Here is a 21,450-nt window from a genome sequence, read left to right as displayed (position 1 = left end):
GAGGCTGTACCTGCTTTAAGTTACAGTTTTACTGTGAACACTGAGGCTGTACCCACTTTAGGTTACAGTTTTACTGTGAACACTGAGAATGTACCTGCTTTAAGTTACAGTTTTACTGTGAACACTGAGGCTGTACCCGCTTTAAGTTACAGTTTTACTGTGAACACTAAGGCTGTACCCACTTTAGGTTACAGTTTTACTGTGAACACTGAGAATGTACCTGCTTTAAGTTACAGTTTTACTGTGAACACTGAGGCTGTACCCGCTTTAGGTTACAGTTTTACTGTGAACACTGAGAATGTACCCGCTTTAAGTTACAGTTTTACTGTGAACACTGAGGCTGTACCCGCTTTAGGTTACAGTTTTACTGTGAACACTGAGAATGTACCCACTTTAAGTTACAGTTTTACTGTGAACACTGAGGCTGTACCCGCTTTAAGTTACAGTTTTACTGTGAACACTGAGGCTGTACCCGCTTTAGGTTACAGCTTTACTGTGAACACTGAGAATGTACCTGCTTTAAGTTACAGTTTTACTGTGAACACTGAGGCTGTACCCGCTTTAGGTTACAGTTTTACTGTGAACACTGAGAATGTACCTGCTTTAAGTTACAGTTTTACTGTGAACACTGAGGCTGTACATGCTTTAAGTTACAGTTTTACTGTGAACACTGAGGCTGTACCTGCTTTAAGTTACAGTTTTACTGTGAACACTGAGGCTGTACCTGCTTTAAGTTAGTTTTACCGTGAACACTGAAAATGTACCTGCTTTAAGTTACAGTTTTACTGTGAACACTGAGGCTGTACCTGCTTTAAGTTACAGTTTTACTGTGAACACTGAGGCTGTACCTGCTTTAAGTTACAGTTTTACTGTGAACACTGAGGCTGTACCCGCTTTAAGTTACAGTTTTTACAGTGACCAAGTAGGCTACTGTGGCTATGTGATCATAATGTAGGCCTACCAGAGTGGCCTACCATCAAAAACAATGGAGAAAATGCATCCCATAACATTTCAACATGTAAATAGCTGTTCTATCATTCAGCCTACAGTAGTAGTGTGGTGTTCAATGTAGGCCTACATTCCATGAGACTTTTGAAAAAAAAAAACATGCAGGGCTTTACATTAACCTGTTTATCCACTTGTCCTTCAGACAAGGAGGTGACTGAAAATGTTGTTGCGTTGTTTGGTGCAAGAAACCGCTTTACAAAATAAAATGCATTAATTATGCTACTCTCTGCTACTTAGCTTATTCAAGCCTGTCTCAAAATGCAACACTGCCCCTTTAAGACAAAAGCTCTTTACCTGACTAGCTTTTCAAAGATGTCTAGAAATGTAGATGTGTTGTGCTCTTGCAGGAAGCAATCACTCTCCTATTGCTGAATACAAATAATCTATAACCGGGCTAATAACTCAATAACTAGCAAAAGACTATAAACAAAACGAATACGTGGCTACATACAGCTCTTGCATTGATCTCAAAACAAACGCATCTACTCACGACCACAGCTGTAAACACAGTCCAGTTAAAAGTAAATGGCAGAGATCCATATATGGCAATGGTCTATTTGCATATAGGCCTACTGCAGCTGTGATTGGTTATGCCGCACCGGTCCGAGAAGCTTGTTTCAGTATGCTGCATTGAAAGTGGCAAATATTGTGTTGATTCGATCACAATTGCCACATTAAAGTGAAACGTTGATAGTGTTAACAGGAGAAACTCAACACAGTTGCGTTAGGTTCAATCTCGTGCGCCTCTCCGTGGGCTGATATTTCTTCTGCGCTTTGCGCAGCAGTCCCAGGGGAGTAGCGCAACGGTCTTGGGCTACTGCTTGCAGCACAAGCAGCTTAGAGGGAACATTGGTTGTGTCTGTATGATTAGGGAAGTTTGTGGCCCCCTCATGGGGGACAAGTGGCCCTTGAGGGATACAAAGAGTGAAAGGGCGGATGCCAGTCAAATTAGGGGGGTTGTCACCTCACTCACGATTTGGTGTCATATATGGAAATAATTTCAGACCTCCATATGGCTTGTGGCGTGACTGATCGATAAACTAGCACCATCTCACGGCCAATAAGAGAGGAGTGTGTGTGGGTTTGGGATAGTGACAGCCATGGCACCCCATCATCCCAGTTTTTCGTCTCCAACCATCCCACGGTCGACGCTCTTAGAGCTTTCGGGAAGTGACAAAAGGCCGGCCAGTGACAGGCAGCAGACGATGGAGACTGAACCACTTCAGGCTTATTGGGGTGCATGTAGAAGACTGTACACACACCAGGAATGCCAGAACAGCAGCTGGATGGGAGGACTATAGATGAAAAAGGACAGCAGGGACCTTCACTTCTGCACTGTGTGTGTACTTGCGATCACTACTTCTGATGTACAGTAAGTGATTTTAAGTATGTTTTAGACTGCCATTGAAGTTAGCAGGGGACTGTGGTTCCCAGAGGTGGCATGTGGTTTGGCCCAGTAAGGATGACTCAAGCTCCTTTGTGGAGTGTGTGTGTTGTGGTTAGGATGGAAGTACAATGGCTGCCACGGTCACAGTGATGAGAGATAGTGTGTCCTTTGCTGCATGCCGCGTGGCACAGCTGTAACTGTAACCTGTCCTCTGACTGTGCTATTGATCGCTTCGTGACAAGGAGGCCATTTAGGCACAGACACTGTCACATACAAAACAGCTGCACACACACACACACACACCCAAAGAAGCCTACACACACAAAACCAAACATACACACACACACCCTCTCACACATACTACTCCCACAACTAAGCCAACAGCCTCGGCACCTCACTCCTCTCCTTTTGATGTTGAATTACATCTGAAAGGAGATTTAAATCTAAATCTCATCATGTCGTCAAGCAAATATGCAAATGTCAATAGAAACGCATTGAAAAACGTACTGTAACTTGCGACCGGCTACAATACGGCGAAAAGAACGGTGACCGTTTACTTTGTCAGAAATAATTAAATAAATTTTTTTTTAAACATAAGCACCGCAGACATTTCACATGTTAATTTATGCGTGACAAAAAGACAGGGGAAGAGATGAGAAAAAACTATGCTAATGAGTTGCACCATGATACTGTGAAGCTTCAACGTCACCTCGCCGAGTACAACTTAATATTCAGATAACCAACCAGAGTGAGATAGAGATATCTGTCTGAGGAGAACCACAACTGTGGTCGCGCATTTAGCTCGTCTATCGAACACAGACACTCTACATCAGGGGTAGGCTATCTATACCCTGTGAGAACCACGGTGGGTGCAGGTTTTTACTCTGGCCAAGCAGTAACACACCCATCATTCTACAAAATCAACTCATCGTAGTTTTCGATCAAGGCTTTGATTTGCTGAATCGGGTGTGTTACTGCTTGGCAGGAGCAAAAGCCTGCATCTGTGCCGGATGGCCTTCACAGCGGTATAGTTTGCCCACCGCTGATCTAATTCTACATATAGTTAATTGATTATATGAAGAAGTTGAGAGACCTAGTCAGCAGGCACTTATAGTGGGGAGAACAAGTATTTGATACACTGCCGGTTTTGCAGGTTTTCCTACTTACAAAGCATGTAGAGGTCTATAATTTTTTATCATAGGTACACTTCAACTGTGAGAGACGGAATCTAAAACAAAAATCCAGAAAATCACATTGTATGATTTTTAAGTAATTAATTAGCATTTTATTGCATGACATAAGTATTTGATACATCAGAAAAGTAACTAATAATACCAATACCAATAATTGGTACAGAAACCTTTGTTTGCAATTACAGAGATCATACATTTCCTGTAGTTCTAGACCAGGTTTTCACACACTGCAGCAGGGATTTTGGCCCACTCCTCCATACAGAGACCTTCTCCAGATCCTTCAGGTTTTGGGGCTGTCGCAGGGCAATACGGACTTTCAGCTCCCTCCAAAGATTTTCTATTGGGCTCATGTCTGGAGACCGGCTAGGCCACTCCAGGACCTTGAGATGCTTCTTACGGAGCCACTCCTTAGTTGCCCTGGCTGTGTGTTTCGAGTCGTTGTCATGCTGGAAGACCCAGCCACGACCCATCTTCAATGCTCTTACTGAGGGAAGGAGGTTGTTGGCCAAGATCTCGCAATACATGGCCCCATCCATCCTCCCCTCAATACGGTGCAGTCGTCCTGTCCCCTTTGCAGAAAAGCATTCCCAAAAAATGAGGTTTGCACCTCCATGCTTCACGGTTGGGATGGTGTTCTTGGGTTTGTACTCATCCTTCTTCTTCCTCCAAACATGGTGAGTGGAGTTTAAACCAAAAAGCTATATTTTTGTCTACAGACCACATGACCTCCTCCCATTCCTCCTCTGGATCATCCAGATGGTCATTGGCAAACTTCAAATGGGCCGGGACATGTGCTGGCTTGAGCAGGAGGACCTTGCGTGCGCTGCAGGATTTTAATCCATGACGGCGTAGTGTGTTACTACTGGTTTTCTTTGAGACTGTGGTCCCAGCTCTCTTCAGGTCATTGACCAGGTCCTGCCGTGTAGTTCTGATCCCTCACCTTCCTCATGATCATTGATGCCGAGGGTGATTGACCGTCATCTTGAACTTCTTCCATTTACTAATAATTGCGCCAACAGTTGTTGCCTTCTCACCAAGCTGCCTGCCTATTGTCCTGTAGCCCATCCCAGCCTTGTGCAGCTCTACAATTCTATCCCTGATGTCCTTACACAGCTCTCTGGTCTTGGCCACTGTGGAGAGGTTGGAGTCTGTTTGATTGAGTGTGTAGACAGGTGTCTTTTATACAGATAACGAGTTCAAACATGTGCAGTTAATACAGGTAATGAGTGGAGAACAGGAGGGCTTCTTAAAGAAAAACTAACAGGTCTGTGAGAGCTGGAATTCTTACTGGTTGGTAGGTGATCAAATACTTATGTCATGCTATAAAATGCTAATTAATTACTTAAAAATCATACAATATGATTATCTGGATTTTTGTTTTAGATTCCGTCTCTCACAGTTCAAGTGTACCTATGATAAAAATTACAGACCTCTACATGCTTTGTAAGTAGGAAAACCTGCAAAATTGGCAGTGTATCAAATACTTGTTCTCCCCACTGTATAGGCATTTGGCATAGCTAAAGTCAGTGCCCGGGTGGCAAGAGAGAGGTTGGGCATAGGGCTGGGGGTGGGGGGGGGGTTCTACATGCGCTCTGCCATGCTAGGGTAGCAGGGTACCATCATAGGCTGAGGGTTGAGGGAAAATGGGGGAAAGGTGGTTGGGAGATGGGAAAGGGGTTAACACAACAAAACACAGCACTGGGAAGAAGAGGAGCTCCCCAACCTCACGGACGGATGAGAGACAAGTGGAGGAGGAGAGACTCCAAAAGTGGAGTGTTGGGAGAGAGAACGTACTACTCCGTTATAGAGAGAGAGAGAGTGAGAAAGGGAAAAACTAAAAGAAAGAGGAAGAGAAAGGAGAAAGACAACCACCCCTGTTTAGTCCAATTGGAGGAGAGTCTCTGACCCCCCAAGTGGTCAGTGTCCACCGGAGGTCAAAGGTTGAACTCTCCCCTGCTGAAGTGAGGAGTGTGTCCCGAACAGCGGCAGATGTCACACGGACAATTACAGACAGACGCACTGAAATAGAAAGAATACCTGTTTAAAAAGGAAGCCGCACAGACAAAAAAGAGACCGACGGAGACAGGCAGGCAAGACAAAACTTAGTGTTGTGAAGAGAGAGAGAGAAACCATTGAAGTGGAAGACTGGCACTACCGGGGAGGTAGGAGGACATGAACGAAACCTGAAGGCTGTTGTGTTTCATGTGTCACGTGATGGCGGAGCGTGACGGGCATGAGGTAGATGGGGGATGAAGGGAAACGTAGTGGTCATAGTAACTTCCTGACTTTTCGCTTTTTCACCTCCCCTCCCACCACACACTACTGACAAGTCAAGAGACAGACAGAACAAACACACATACAGTACATACACAGGACAGGAGGAGTCAACCAGAGGGAGACAGAGAGAGAAAGACCAGAGGCTTCTCCCCTTTACCCCCCTCCTAGAGGACCTTACTCACCACACGGGCCTTGCTGCTTGACGGGGATGTGGGCTTTAGCCAGGCACTCGGCCCGTCGCCGCTCACAGTCGTTGACGTAGCTGCGTCCGTCTTTGCCGCACAGCGGCTTGTAGGTCCCGTCGCACAGGATAGGCTCGCAGGAGCAGCGCACGCCTAGACGTTCCACCTGGCACACGCCATTGAACTTGCACTCCACCTTGCACATCTCTGCAAAATGGACGAGGGACATGGTTGTTTCTCGTTTTTAATGTTTAATTTTCCTCTGTAAAGCATGTTGAGACGTTGTAATAATGGACTTAAAGTAAAATGTGACTTGAAATGTGATGCAGCAAATCAGTCGACGAATCGAGGCAATCTTAGAGAAGGTTGAGACGCATTCAGAGCTTCAAATTCATTATGTTCTCCATCACTGGATCAAATGTGTACATGAATTCAATTCCTCTCTTTCTCTTTCCTGTAAAGTGGTCATGCTATACTGGAACCTAATTACAGAGCTGCCTTCTTTGGGAGTCGAACATTAGAGGGACGTACCGTATGATGTCATTGATCTACATTCCAAATGAAATGACTGTTGAAATACATTTTCTTTTTAGAAAACTAAAAAGTATTATGCCTATCCATTTCACTTCAGTAAAAGACAGATAGAGAATGGGTTCCTGTTAACTTGATCAAGAACTAAATTAATTCACAAGAACACACAGTGCTAGGCTTCTACTGAGAAGTTGAAGTCCCATATGTATCCACATAATAGCGGTCTTTATCTGTACTCAAGCTTGACTACAAAATATTGCTGACAAAAGAGAGTCGGTGTGTTGCAGGGCAGAAACTGAGAATTATTTGAAGCACAAAACCACAGTTGTGTGTAGTAGAGTGCATCACACCATGAGCCTATGTCTTTAACTCCATGGGGAGTCTCAGATGTGTGGAGGTGAGAGCAGAAAAGCTACAGACACGGTGGTCTACTGAAGCCCCTATCACACAACAGGAACATTGGATTACTCCAGATCGGTATCATCTATGATGATGATGGCGCCGGAGGAGATGGCTGACGTTTAACGGGCTATTGTGTGTGTTTTTTTGGGTTATTTGTAATTTATTTTGTACATAATGTTTCTGCCACCCTCTCTTAAGACCGAAAGAGCTTCTGGATATCAGGACAGTGATTACTCACCTCGAACTGGATGAAGATTTTTTCTTTAACGAGTCGGACGCAAAGGATTTAGTTCAGACAATCAACAAGGCCCAAATCCCTGTCATTCACATGAAGAAGAGACGGAGATTGCCTTGTAAGGATCTGACAGCGAGTGTGTAATCTACCTTTACCATCAGTCCTATTAGCCAATGTGCAATCATTGGATAATAAAATGGATGAGCTTCGATCAAGACTATCCTACCAACGGGACATTAAACACTGTAATATCTTATGTTTCACCGAGTCATGGCTTAACGACGACATGGATATCATACAACTGGCTCAGTTTTCGGCCCATCAGCAAGACAGAACAGCTGCCTTCGGTAAGACAAGGGGTGGTGGTACGTGTCTATTTGTAAACAACAGCTGGTGCACGAAATCTAAAATTAAGGAAGTCTCAAGGTTTTGCTTGCCTGAGGTAGAGTATCTCATGATAAGCTGTTGACCACACTTTTTACCTGTCTATTTACCACCACAAACTGATCCTGGCACTAAGATGGCTCTCAACGAGCTGTATAAGGCTATAAGCAAACAGGAAAATGCTCATCCAGAGGCAGCGCTCCTAGTGGCCGGGGACTTTAATGCAGGGAAACTTAAATCCATTTTTACCTAATTTCTACCAGCATGTTACATGTGCAACCAGAGGAAAAAAACTCTAGACCATCTTTACTCCACTCACAGAGACGCCTACAAAGCTTTCCCTCGCCCCCCCCATTTGGCATATTCTATCCTCCTGCTTACAAGCAAAAACTATAGCAGGAAGTACCAGTGACTCGCTCAATAAGGAAGTGGTCAGATGACGCAGATTCTAAGCTACAGGAGTGTTTTGCTAGCACAGACTGGAATATGTTCTGGGATTATTCAGATGGCATTGAGATGGCACATCAGTCACTGGCTTCATCAATAATTGCATTGATGACATCATCCCCACAGTGACGGTACGTACCCCCAGCCAGAAGCCATAGATTACAGGCAACATCTGCCTGTAATCTGCCTGGGCTAAAGAGTAGAGCTGGCGCTTTCAAGGAGCAAGACACTAACCCGGATGTTGATAAGAAATCCCGCTATTCCATCCTTCAAACCATCAAACAGGCAAAGCGTCAATACATGACAAAGATTGAATCGCTCTACACCGGCTCTATTCCGATGCTCGTCGGATGTGGCAGGGCATGCAAACTATTACGGACTACAAAAGGAAGCACAGTGACACGAGCATACCAGACGAGCTAAATAACCTCTATGCTCGCTTCAAGGAAAGCAACACTGAAGCATGCATGAGTGCATCAGCTGTTCCAGACGACTGTGTGATCACAATCTCCATAGCCGATGTGAGTAAGAGCTTTAAACAGGTCAACATTCACAAGGCCACAGGGCCAGACGGATAACCAGGATGTGTACTCCGAGCATGCGCTGACCAACTGGCAAGTGTCTTCACATTTTCAACCTATCCCAGACCGAGTCTGCAATACCAACATGTTTCAAGCAGACCACTATAGTCCCTGTACCCAAGAACACCAGGCTAACCTCCCTAAATGACTACGGACCCGTAGCACTCACGTCTGTACCCATGAAGTGCTTTGAAAGGCTGGTCATGGCTCACATCAACACCATTATCCCAGAAACCTTACACCCACTCCAATTTGTATACCACCCCAACAGATCCACAGAAGATGCAATCTCTATTGCACTCCACGTTGCCCTTTCCCACCTGGACAAAAGGAACACCTACAAGAGAATACTATTCATTGACTACAGCTCAGCGTTCAACACCATAATGCTCTCAAAGCTCATTACTAAGCTAAGGACCCTGGGACTAAACACCTCCCTCTGCACCTGGATCCTGGACTTCCTGATGAGCCACAACCCAGGTGGTAAGGGTAGGTAACAACACATCTGCCACGTTGATCCTCAACACTGGGGCCCCTCAGGGGTGCATGCTCAGTCTGCTCCTGTACTCCCTGTTCACCCATGACTGTATGGCCAAGCACGACTCCAACTACACATCAGTAGTAGGCCTGATCACTGACAACGACGAGACAGCCTATAGGGAGGAGGTCAGAGACCTGGCAGTGTGGTGCCAGGACAACAACCTCTCCCTAAATGTGATCAAGACAAAGGAGATGATTGTGGACTACAGGAAAAGGAGGACAGAACACACCGCCATTCTCATCGACGGGGCTGTAGTGGAGCGGGTTGAGAGCTTCAGGTTCCTTGGTATCCACATCACCAACAAACTATCATAGTCCAAACACAGCAAGACAGTCGTGAAAAAGGTCACGATAATGCCTTTTCCCCCTCAGGAAACTGAAAATATTTGGCATGGGTCCTCAGATCCTCAAAAAGTTTAACAGCCGCACCATTAAGAGCATCCTGACTAGTTGCATCACCGCCTGTTATGGCAATTGCTCGGCCTCCGAAAGCAAGGCACTACAGAGGGTAGTGGGTACGGCCCAGTACATCACTGGGACCAAGCTTCCTGCCATCCAGGACCTCAATACCAGGCGGTGTCAGAGGAAAGACCTAAAAATTGGTAAAGACTCCAGCCAGCCTAGTCATAGACTGTTCTCCTTGCTACCGCACGGCAAGTGGTACCGGAGTGCCATGTCTAGGTAGAAAAGGCTCAACAGCTTCTACACCCAAGCCATAAGACTCCTGAACAGCTAATCAAATGGCTACCCGGACGATAACCTCTGCCCCCACACATTGACTTTGTACCGGTACCCCCTGTGTAAAGCCCTACTAGTGTTATTTTATTGTTGCTCCTTAATTATTATTATTTTTTTAAATTACAGTTTATTTTGGTAAATACTTTCTTAACATTTATTTTTCTTAAATCTCCATTGTTGGTTAAGGGATTGTAAGTAAACATTTCATGGCACGTGACAAATAAAATTGGATTTGATTTGATCTACTGTAAACCTGACTGTGCAGTAAACCTGACAGTGCAGAAGGCCCAGAAAAGCCTTTGTGAGCTCTTATCAAGCAAACCATCTGGTGTCATGCATGTAACACAACACAGCCTGTAAAGAACATGGTAAGTTATCTATCGGTCAAGGCAGTGCAGTTCGTGTGTGCGTGCATGAACGTGCTGGCTCACCTTGTTTCTTACAGCGGCCCGGGTGGATCTTCCTGAGTTCAATGCCCTTCTGCATGCCCGTCCTCGTCATATGGCACTCGCTCTCGTACGTCTGGCTGTCACTGGCGCACAGTGGCTCATTGACAGGTGGGCAGGACTCCGGGGGGGCAAAGGTCAGGGGCTGGCGGGTACGTGGCTCCACCCGGCACGCCACATTCAGACTGTTCTCGCTGTCTTTGCAGGGGTCTATAAACAGGGGAGAGAAAGAGAGAGGTTAGTGGTAGGACATGGTTATCCATCACCAGGGATATGCTGGAGATAGGCCTGCTATCAACACGGGCTGCTCTGGAAAGACAAAGTGGAAAGCCAAGAAGCCCATGGATCTAAGAGGACGACAGGCTGGCAGCTGGCGCTGGTGGCCATATCAACTGTAATCATAATAGAACTGGGGAGATGCTTATTGAAATAGAAGCTGTTTGCCTGCTCAACTTCGTCTCATCTCTCTACACAGTCTTGTATAGAGCAAGGGGACACAAAGGATTTATGTACCTCTGCGCCGCATTAAAACACTGCCAAGCTGCGAGCAATTCATTCGAAACACCACTGAGGAGGATGAGACCAAAAGGACGGAGAGAGAGAGAAAGGGAAAGGGAGAGAAAAGGCCCTGGCTCGAGAAACAAAGAGCGATAACAGGAACACAAAAGTGACAATGGTAGCTTGACTTCCACAGCCCAGGCGGGGCAGGCAGGACAACAACAGGGCCAATGCCAGCAACACATTGCCAAGGTCAGGGATTGTAGGGATTGTGTATATTAGCACATTGGAATCGCTAACACAGGAGTATATAAAGACCATTACCAACTCTGTTTTTTTTTGTGCAAAAATACCTGACGCCAGAAATGCAATGATGCAACACAAGCCCAGCTATTATCCCATTTGCAAAAATCATTATCTCCCATTAACAAACCCGAACGGCTTCCAGTATTCCTGCACTCTGCAGTCGAGCCCCCACCCACCCCCGATGAGGCAATTAGACATACAGACAGTGGAGGTGCTGGCTAGCCTAGCCCCAGCTGTATATATAAAGCATCACCATGTGTCTGACAATGGCGAGCCAGTTGAGACAGCCAAAGCTTGGACAGAATCGCTCAGGAAGATTTAGAGGCCACCGGGCCAGCTCTCCTGAGAACCCAGGCCTCCCCCTAGAGGTAAGGCAACATGGAACCTGGTCTCACCGGCTTTGAATGGATATATATTTGAGCCGTCCTCTGGGGGCCTGAGACTCCATCTCCCTTCCATTTTGTAGTCTCTCAGGGTCTCACTTTTGGGGACGCTAGTTTGTCTGGTTAGCTCTATCTGGCTCTTTCTCTCGGCGCAAATGTCTCGAAGTCAGACGTCCTCAGGAGAAAACTACCGAAACAAACAGCGGGTGACACAAAACAACTCTCAAAATGGCTAGCTCTAAAAACAAGTGGCTTTGTTTGTCGACAGTGAATAATCCACACAGCTGGAAGAGTTGGCATGATGAAAAAAAAGCTATGATTTTGAAAAGTAGTCACATGATGTCAGAGAGATACAATGAAACTCCAGCGGGATGTGAAGAGAGAGCGAAAAAAAAAAAAAAGCATAAAAGAACAAAAGAAAGGAGGGAGAGGGAGGGAGGGAGGGTAGAGGAGAAGTATACGAGGGGACTCACTGCAGTATCCCTGGTGCTGCAGGCGGAAGTTCTTCTGGGTGTGGCAGGCTTGCTTGTAGAGCTCGCACTCGTTGCGGTAGTCTTGGCCGTCACTGCCACACACCACCTGCTCGGGCTTACCGTCGCAGCTCAGCGGGCACATGCACTTGGCCGACAAGGAGTCCGATGACTGGATGCAGGTGCTGCCGTAGCTGCAGGTCACCTCACTGCACGGGTCCTCCAGGGCTGCAGGGAGGGAGAAGACAGAGGTACTGTAGGTATTAGGGTTTGTGTGTGTGTGTGTGTGTGGGGGGGGGGGGGTTTATTGACTGTGTGGGTTTTATTGACTGAAACATTGGTTGAAGATCCATTGAAAACAATTTGGAGAATCCAAGAAGGCCAGGGAGCTACAGTGTCTACCATAAGTAACACAACAATGTAAGCAAGTTCCATAGAGGTTGAAATACACAATGTACACATACTACCTTTTCACATCAGCTTGTCACCCTATTTGTGTGCAGATGGAAAAAGTGCAGTGGATGGGTTACTCTGGGCTGAATAACTACTTGACAGCCCTGACTAAGGATTCCCAGGCGGTCATAGATGGCTGGCTGTACAAACAACTTGCATTAATTTGCTGTCGGCCAATTGAAGGAGATTTTGCATTCACAATACAATCTGAATTGCTATGCTTTAGCGTGCTCTTCTTCTGGCAGCCGAGGGGAGCCCCTGAATGTGTACTTTTCTGAAAAGAAGAAAGCAGTATTTCCCTATAGAGAACTTTGTTTCCAGCAACTTATTAAACAACACTGCCACTCCGGAGTGACTCATTCTGCCGATATGAGTGGGTGGAACTTCTAATTTAGCGGACGTCTGGGACCGGCGGAGGTATTTTGGTATCTCATGTTCTCGACAAAGTAGCGCCATCAGATTAAGATCCCCGATACATATTTATGACAGGCATTAAAACAAACACTCTCTATGAGCACGAAGCACCAGGGAAGTGGGGTTCCTCTGACAAGCGCAGAGACTCATTTCGTATGCACTGCCACTTTTGGAATACTGTTTATCCGTGTCCAATATCCCTATTTTGTAGCAATGCTTTGTCTATGAATTTCATTTCAGGGACGGATGCTACGATATAGTAATCCACGAACCTTCAGTGTACCCTTTCTTGTTTTATCCCCCCCCCCCCTATCGCCAATTAAAGAAAGTCTTATTCCTCCACTTCAGGCGATGTTTGTCTCAGAAGACTGTGCTCCACTTCTTTCGGTGGATCTTGGGGGTCGACTCTCGTCGCCTTAATGAGAGTCTAGGATCTGGGAGAGGGAAGAAGAGTGCTTTTTTCTGTGCCGTCGGATCAAAGTCTCACACATATCCCTCACATCTTGACATATTTTTTTCTCTTTCTACCTCTCGCGTCTTCAAATTGTTTCTAGACATGGCGGAGTGGTGTCGCTAACGAATGTGTCTTTGTTTCAGTTCGATTTTCGACGTGTTGCTGCAAATGGAGCTGGCCAACTGGTGACAGTTATTACCAACCAGAGTATGTGTGCGGAGCGGAGGCCATAATTGATTTTGGCCCAATAGGACTGGCATATTCCCACGTTCAAGGAGCTTTCCGTTTTGATTTGGTTACTTTGCCAAACAACCTTTAGGCATACTTACAGGAACAAATAAAATAAAACAACTTTATCCCATTATATATGAGATTCACCAACATTGGCTTTGATTAAATGTCCAATATCCTCGCCCACGTGGACATTCTGTTAGAGTAATATATATGGGCAATTATTTGATGGTCAAACCACATTCTGTCCCCTATCAACACTTTTTAAACTTTTGCTTACAGACAGAATGACATAAGAAAGTAGTCAAGACGACTAACTTGATTGAGCATGCTCCTTGTACATCTCACTAGTTGTTGTGCTGGATTATTTCTATGTAACCTTCGGCTCTGTTGTAGAGGTACGTGTTTTGTGCCTGGTCGTGATATGTTCCATTGTACATTTTGATTCCCTGTGTTTGGGAACGTTACTTTTGTGAGCACCCTGTGGTGTGTTAGGCGCTATTAAAAGACGCACAGCATTGAACTCTCTGTCTCCTGCATTTGACTCCACACCCACGACACCCGGAGCATTACAGCTGTCCTGATTAAAGAAGCAATAAAACTGGCCTTCTTTAGACTAGTTGAGTATCTGGAGCATCAGCATATGTGGGTTCGATTACAGGCTCAAAATGGCTAGAAACAAAGAATTTTCTTCTGAAACTCGTCAGTCTATTCTTCTTCTGAGAAATGAAGGCTATTCCATGTGAGAAATTGCAAGAAACTGAAGATCTCAAACAAGGCTGTGTACTACTCCCTTCACAGAACAGTGTAAACTGTCCCTAACCAGAATTTAAAAAAGGAGTGGGAGGCCCTGGTGCACAACTGAGCAAGAGGACGAGTACTTTAGAGTGTCTAGTTTGAGAAACAGACGCCTCACACGTCCTCAACTGGCATCTTCATTAAATAGTACCGGCAAAACACCAGTCTCAACATCAACAGTGAAGAGGCGACTCCGGGATGCTAGCCTTCTAGGCAGAGTTCCTCTGTCCAGTGTCTGTGTTCTTTTGCATATCTTAATCTTTTCTTTTTATTGGTCAATCTGAGATATGCCTTTTTGTTTGCAACTCTGCCGAGAAGGCCAGCAGTCGCCTCTTCACTATTGACGTTGAGACTGGTGTTTTGCCGGTACTATTTAATGAAGCTGCCAGTTTTTGCCCCCATTGTCCTTTTTCCACACAACTTCATCAACATTTTTTGAATGAGTTTCCTGTAAACAATAGATATTATATTCCTTCGCTTTTAGCCAGGTAAATACTGATTGTCTTTTCTTATTATCTGCTAAGCCATTACAATTATAACTGGCTATACTTATTTCACCATTTACCCTAATGCGATACAAGTTTCAAATAAATGTATCATAATATATGTTTGTCAATTCACCATTAAAAAGTACCATAGTGATTGAGTGTCCATGTCACTACACCATGATATTTGCATTGCTACTAAGTAAACCTCCAATTGTTCCCCACTATTCCACCAGCTAAAACACTTCCCCATCCCAAGTTGGGTTGTCATCCCAGTGACCAGCAGACCACCCCCATCCCCCCGAATCCCAGGGCCCCCGAAAGACCGGGACTCATCCTTTGAAAAGAGCACACAATGCCACCCACAGAACAGACGCAGATAAATGCCTAAAGCATTTCCATCGCTCTCACCTCAATTTGCAATATATATAGCTTGTAAAAATATATATATACAGTACCAGTCAAAAGTTGATACACATACTCATTCAAGGGCTTTTCTTTATTTAAAATGTTTTCTACATTGTAGAATAATAGTGACGACATCACAACTATGAAATAACACGTATGGAATCATGTACTAACCAAAAAAGTGTTAAACAAATCAAAATATATTTTAGATGTGAGATTCTTCAAAGTAGACACCCTTTCCCTTGATGACAGCTTTGCACACTATTGGCATTCTCTCAACCAGCTTTATGAGGTAGTCACCTGGAATGCATTTAAATTAACATGTGTGCCTTGTTAAAAGTTAATTTGTGGAATTTGTTTCCTTCTTAATCCGTTTGAGCCAATCAGTTTTGTTGTGACAAGGTAGGGGTGGTATACAGAAGTTAGCCTTATTTGGTAAAAGACCAAGTCCATATTATGGCAATAAAAGCTCAAATAGGCAAAGAGAAATGGCAGTCCATCATTACTTTAAGACATGAAGGTCAGTCAATACGGAACATTTTAAGAACTTTGAAAGTTTCTTCAAGTGCAATCGCAAAAAACATCAAGCGCTATGATGAAACTGGCTCTCATGAGGACCGCCACAGGAAAGAAAGTCCCAGAGTTACCTCTGCTGCAGAGGACAAGTTGATTAAACTCAGATTGCAGCCCAAATAAATGCTTCACAGAGTTCAATAACAGACACAGCTCAACATCAACTGTTCAGAGGAGACTGTGTGAATCAGGCCATGGTCGAATGGCTGCAAAGAAACCACTTTTAAAGGACACCAATAAGAAGAAGAGACTTGCTTGGACCAAGAAACACGAGCAATGGACATTAGACCGGGGGAATCTGTCCTTTGGTCTGATGAGTCAAATTTTGAGATTTTGGGTTCCAACCGACATGTCTTTGTGAGACGCAGATTAAGTGAATGGATGATCTCCACATGTGTGGTTCCCACCGCGAAGCATGGAAGAGGTGTGATGGTGTTGGGGTGCTTTGCTGGTGACACTGTCGGTGATTTATTTAGAATTCAAGGCACACTTAACCAGCATGGCTACCACAGCCTTCTGCAGTGATATGCCATCCCATCTGGTTTGCACTTAGTGGGAATATAATTTGTTATTCAACAGGACAATGACCCAACACAGCTGCAGGCTGTATAAGGGCTTTTTGACCAAGAAGGAGAGTGATGAGTGCTGCATCAGATGACCTGGCCTCCACAATCACCCGACCTCAACCCAATTGAGATGGTTTGTGATGAGTTGGACCACAGAGTGAAGGAAAAGCAGCCAACAAGTGCTCAGCATATGTGGGAACTCCTTCAAGACTGTTGGAAAAACATTCCAGTTGAAGCTGGTTGAGAGAATGCCAAGAGTGTCTGAAGGTGTCATTAAGGCAAAGGGTAGCTCCTTTGAAGAATCTGAAATATAAATTATATTTGGATTTGTTCAACACTTTTTTGGTTACTACATGATATGTGTTATTGAAATGTTTTGATGTCTATTATTCTACAATATAGAAACAATTAAGAAAATCCCTTGAATGAGTAGGTGTGTTCAAAATTTGGACTGACACTGATTTTTTTATATACAATACATCTTAATTTCCACAATAAACTATAATAATTGTTAATAATAATAATACACATAATAATGTTGGTAGTTCATGCAAAGGATTGTTACCTACTGCACCAGATTTGCCAGTTCTTGCTGTGAGATGTTACCCCACTCTTCCACCAAGGCACCGGCAAGTTCCCAGACATTTGTGGGGGTGAATGGCCCTAGCCCTCACCCTCTGATCCAACAGGTCCCTGACATGCTCAATGGGATTGAGATCCGGGCTCTTTGCTGGCCATGGCAGAACACTGACATTCCTGTCTTGCAGGAAATCACACACAGAACGAGGAGTATGGCTGGTGGCATTGTCATGCTGGAGGGTCATGTCAGGATGAGCCTGCAGGAAGGGTACCACATGAGGGAGGAGGATGTCTTCCCTGTAACACACAGTGTTGAGATTGTCTGCAATGACAACAAGCCCAGTCCAATGATGCTGTGACACACCGCTCCAGACCATGATGGACCCTCCACCTCTCAATCGATCCCGCTCCAGAGTACAGGCCTCGGTGTAACGCTCATTCCTTCGATGATAAGCGCGAATCCGACCATCACACCTGGTGTGACAAAACCGCGTGAAGAGCACTTTTTGCATGTCCTGTCTGGTCCAGCAACGGTGGGCTTGTGCCCATAGGCGACGTTGTTGCCGGTGATGTCTGGTGAGGACCTGCCTTACAACAGGCCTACAAGCCCTCAGACCAGCCTCTCTCAGCCTATTGCGGCCATTCTGAGCACTGATGGAGGGATTGTGCATTCCTGGTGTAACTCAGGCGGTTGTTGTTGCCATCCTGTACCTGTCCTGCAGGTGTGAAGTTCGGAGGACGATCAGCTGTCCGTCCTGTCTCCCTGTAGCGCTGTCTTAGGCGTCTCAGTACGGACATTGCAATTTATTGCCCTGCCACATCTGCAGTACTCATGCCTCCTTGCAGCATGCCTGAGGCACATTCACGCAGATGAGCAGGGACCCTGGGCATCTTTCTTTTTGTTTTTTCAGAGTCAGTAGAAAGGCCTCTTTAGTGTCCTACATTTTCATAACTCTCTCCAAAGGTGCATGTTCATTAATTGGTTATGGTTGAACAAGCATGGGGACAAGTGTTTAAACCCTTCACAATGGATATCTGTGAAGTTATTTGGATTTTTACGAATTATCTTTGAAAGACAGGTTCATGAAAAAGGGACGTTTCTTTTTTTGCAACAGATGTGGGTTACACACACACTCATACACACTCAACCCCTTTCCCGCACAAATGCATATACAGTTGCAGCTGTTTGAGAAGGCCTCCAAAATTGAGCAAATTGTCAAGTCCTAGGTGATGGAGATCAGGTACACCCCCTTCCCCTGAAACACACACATGCTGGTCCCCCGTTGTGACCATTTCCCTAAGCATCTCTGTGCAGTCTTTGATTATTTTGTGCAACCAGAGTGTGACGGCAGCTAGTGTTAGTGTAGCTCGTGTTGCCAGCACTGCCACTACCTGGGTGAGAGCAACCCACCGGAATCCCCACCGGCTAGGTACAAGGTCGTCAAGGTTCTCATTTGCAACTTTAAGAAATTCCTTGTATATTATGCTCTCCCATCAGGTGGCTTTGGCTTTGTAGGACCAACCCTGCCTGGCAGGCTCAGAATCTTGAGGGGGCTGTGTTGCTTTAGTAGGTCTCTGACCACATTCATCTTTCTGATTTGGCTGCATATAGGCTACTTACAGTAGGCCGATAGAAAATATAAGGACTTCTCCTTAGTGTATGGGTCTCTCAGGTGGGTGTCTAGGGTATAGGGTTGAGGACCATTCCATCAGGATAGGACAGTAAATAAATAAACCATTTTTATTATTTATTTTAAAATGTTTCTCCCATTCACCTTTTCATGTTTATTCAAATATTTTTCATTAAGTTCCATATGGTTTGGTTTCAATACTTAAAAATCAATTGATAGGTCCAGGTAGTCACAAAAATAAATCGGTGTTGGGTAAATTGTGATTTAATGAATGGAGTGAATTTGGAGCGGGGAGTTTCTTTTTCCCGTGAGCATGAGGTGGTTTTTAGCAGACTAAGGACATGATCCAGGAGTGATGATTTCAACCACTCAACTCTGCTCACATTCTCTGTTACCACCCTGAACATGAGTAAAGGTAGATGCAGGCCCATAGCAGTGCACCATTAAGCCAGCACATGTGATCAATCTCCGCATTGCTCTAACCTCAGAAAGACGAGCCACATTACAAAAAGCTTTTTAAAAACATGGTTAATGTAGTTGTGGAATGATTCATTGACTGCAAGTAAAAGAGAAAGCACAGCAAACCAAAAGGCAGTACAAGTCAGAGGGGTTTGGCTGTATTTAGGCATTCATGTACAGATCGTAAATACAAACTCAGCTGAGGCATAGACACACACCTCTATGACTACAACGGACTCTAAACCATGTACACAATTGAACCATGTCAGACACATTGTCCATGCCCGAATACACTTTAAATGCCAGGATGCTATGCTCATTTCAGCTTTTCATTGTCCATGCCCGAATACACTTTAAATGCCAGGATGCTATGCTCATTTCAGCTTTTCATTTTGGTGCCCGACCACACTTTAAATGCCAGGATGCTATGCTCATTTCAGCTTTTCATTTCGGTGCCGGACGACACTTTAAATGCCAGGATGCTATGCTCATTTCAGCCTTTCATTTTCCATGCCCGAATACACTTTAAATGCCAGGATGCTATGCTCAGTTCAGCTTTTCATTTCATTGCCAGGACTACACTTTAAATGTCAGGATGCTATGCTCATTTCAGCCTTTCATTGTCCATGCCCGACTACACTTTAAATGCCAGGATGCTATGCTCATTTCAGCTTTTCATTGTCCATGCCCGAATACACTTTAAATGCCAGGATGCTATGCTCATTTCAGCCTTTCATTGTCCATGCCCGAATACACTTTAAATTGTATTTATTTATTTATTTTACCTTTATTTAACCAGGTAGGCAAGTTGAGAACAAGTTCTCATTTACAATTGCGACCTGGCCAAGATAAAGCAAAGCAGTTCGACAGATACAACGACACAGAGTTACACATGGAGTAAAACAAACATACAGTCAATAATACAGTATAAACAAGTCTATATACAATGTGAGCAAATGAGGTGAGAAGGGAGGTAAAGGCAAAAAAAGGCCATGATGGCAAAGTAAATACAATATAGCAAGTAAAACACTGGAATGGTAGTTTTGCAATGGAAGAATGTGCAAAATAGAAATAAAAATAATGGGGTGCAAAGGAGCAAAATAAATAAATAAATAAAAATTAAATACAGTTGGGAAAGAGGTAGTTGTTTGGGCTAAATTATAGGTGGGCTATGTACAGGTGCAGTAATCTGTGAGCTGCTCTGACAGTTGGTGCTTAAAGCTAGTGAGGGAGATAAGTGTTTCCAGTTTCAGAGATTTTTGTAGTTCGTTCCAGTCATTGGCAGCAGAGAACTGGAAGGAGAGGCGGCCAAAGAAAGAATTGGTTTTGGGGGTGACTAGAGAGATATACCTGCTGGAGCGTGTGCTACAGGTGGGAGATGCTATGGTGATCAGCGAGCTGAGATAAGGGGGGACTTTACCTAGCAGGGTCTTGTAGATGACATGGAGCCAGTGGGTTTGGCGACGAGTATGAAGCGAGGGCCAGCCAACGAGAGCGTACAGGTCGCAATGGTGGGTAGTATATGGGGCATTGGTGATAAAACGGATTGCACTGTGATAAACTGCATCCAATTTGTTGAGTAGGGTATTGGAGGCTATTTTGTAAATGACATCGCCAAAGTCGAGGATTGGTAGGATGGTCAGTTTTACAAGTTTTACAAGTTTTACAAATGCCAGGATGCTATGCTCATTTCAGCTTTTCATTTCGTTGCCCGACTACACTTGCGTCCTAAATAGTAGGCTGTTTGAGTAAGCAAAAAAAAAGTATGTGACATTTCGAAAAAGACAGTAAATGGCCGCTTGTCATACTCATTTAGGCTTTGACAACAGCTGATCATTTAGATATAGGGATGTGCTACCGAATACAAAAAGAATAGCGGTAAACAACATAACGCGCATGATACATTCTCAGAATGTGAAAATGTAACTTTTTTATAGTATGTGCATTTTCTAAAATCAAGTTTTAAATGCCAGGATGCTATGCTTATTTAAGCTTTTCATTTCGTTGAATTCGCAGCACAATTTTGGGGAATTTCACAGTCACAATGCATTGGAAGAGAAGCTAGTTTTGATACTTTAGATCTCTTTAAGTTAAAAACCTGACAACTTGTAAGTCATATTTTATCTTCTTAAAATGATCACGACTATTTCATTGTAACGTCACATCTTTGAAAACAAATCTGCAGCCTGCTGCCTGCCATGCCTTCAGCTAGCTAGCTACATCACATGACAAACAGTATGTGGACACCTGCTCTTCGAACATCTCATTCTGAAATCATGGGCCAATATTGAGTTGGTCCCATCTTTGCTGCTATAACAGCCTCCAGTCTTCTGGGAAGACTTTCGACAAGTTGTTGGAACATTCCTGCGGGGACTTTCTTCCATTCAGCCA

The 21,450-nt window shown here is 44.5% G+C and overlaps 1 protein-coding gene across 5 annotated transcripts in view; it reads right to left on the bottom strand.

Moving 5' to 3' along the window:
* The window catches only part of LOC109869661 (agrin), a 537,476-nt gene that overhangs the window by 179,976 nt on the left and 336,050 nt on the right, over positions 1-21,450 (bottom strand). For all 5 annotated transcript variants that reach the window (XM_031803590.1, XM_031803591.1, XM_031803593.1 and 2 more), the window contains 3 exons: positions 12,012-12,236; positions 10,337-10,561; positions 6,048-6,254 (listed from right to left, as the gene is read on the bottom strand). In XM_031803590.1, coding sequence (XP_031659450.1) covers positions 6,048-6,254; positions 10,337-10,561; positions 12,012-12,236 — 657 coding nt within the window. The remainder of the gene's footprint in view (positions 1-6,047; positions 6,255-10,336; positions 10,562-12,011; positions 12,237-21,450) is intronic.

This window comes from Oncorhynchus kisutch, linkage group LG24 (assembly GCF_002021735.2).
Source record: "Oncorhynchus kisutch isolate 150728-3 linkage group LG24, Okis_V2, whole genome shotgun sequence".
NCBI lineage: Eukaryota > Metazoa > Chordata > Actinopteri > Salmoniformes > Salmonidae > Oncorhynchus > Oncorhynchus kisutch.
Note: the sequence above shows the minus strand (reverse complement) of the source record. Positions and strands in the feature narration are given on the sequence as shown.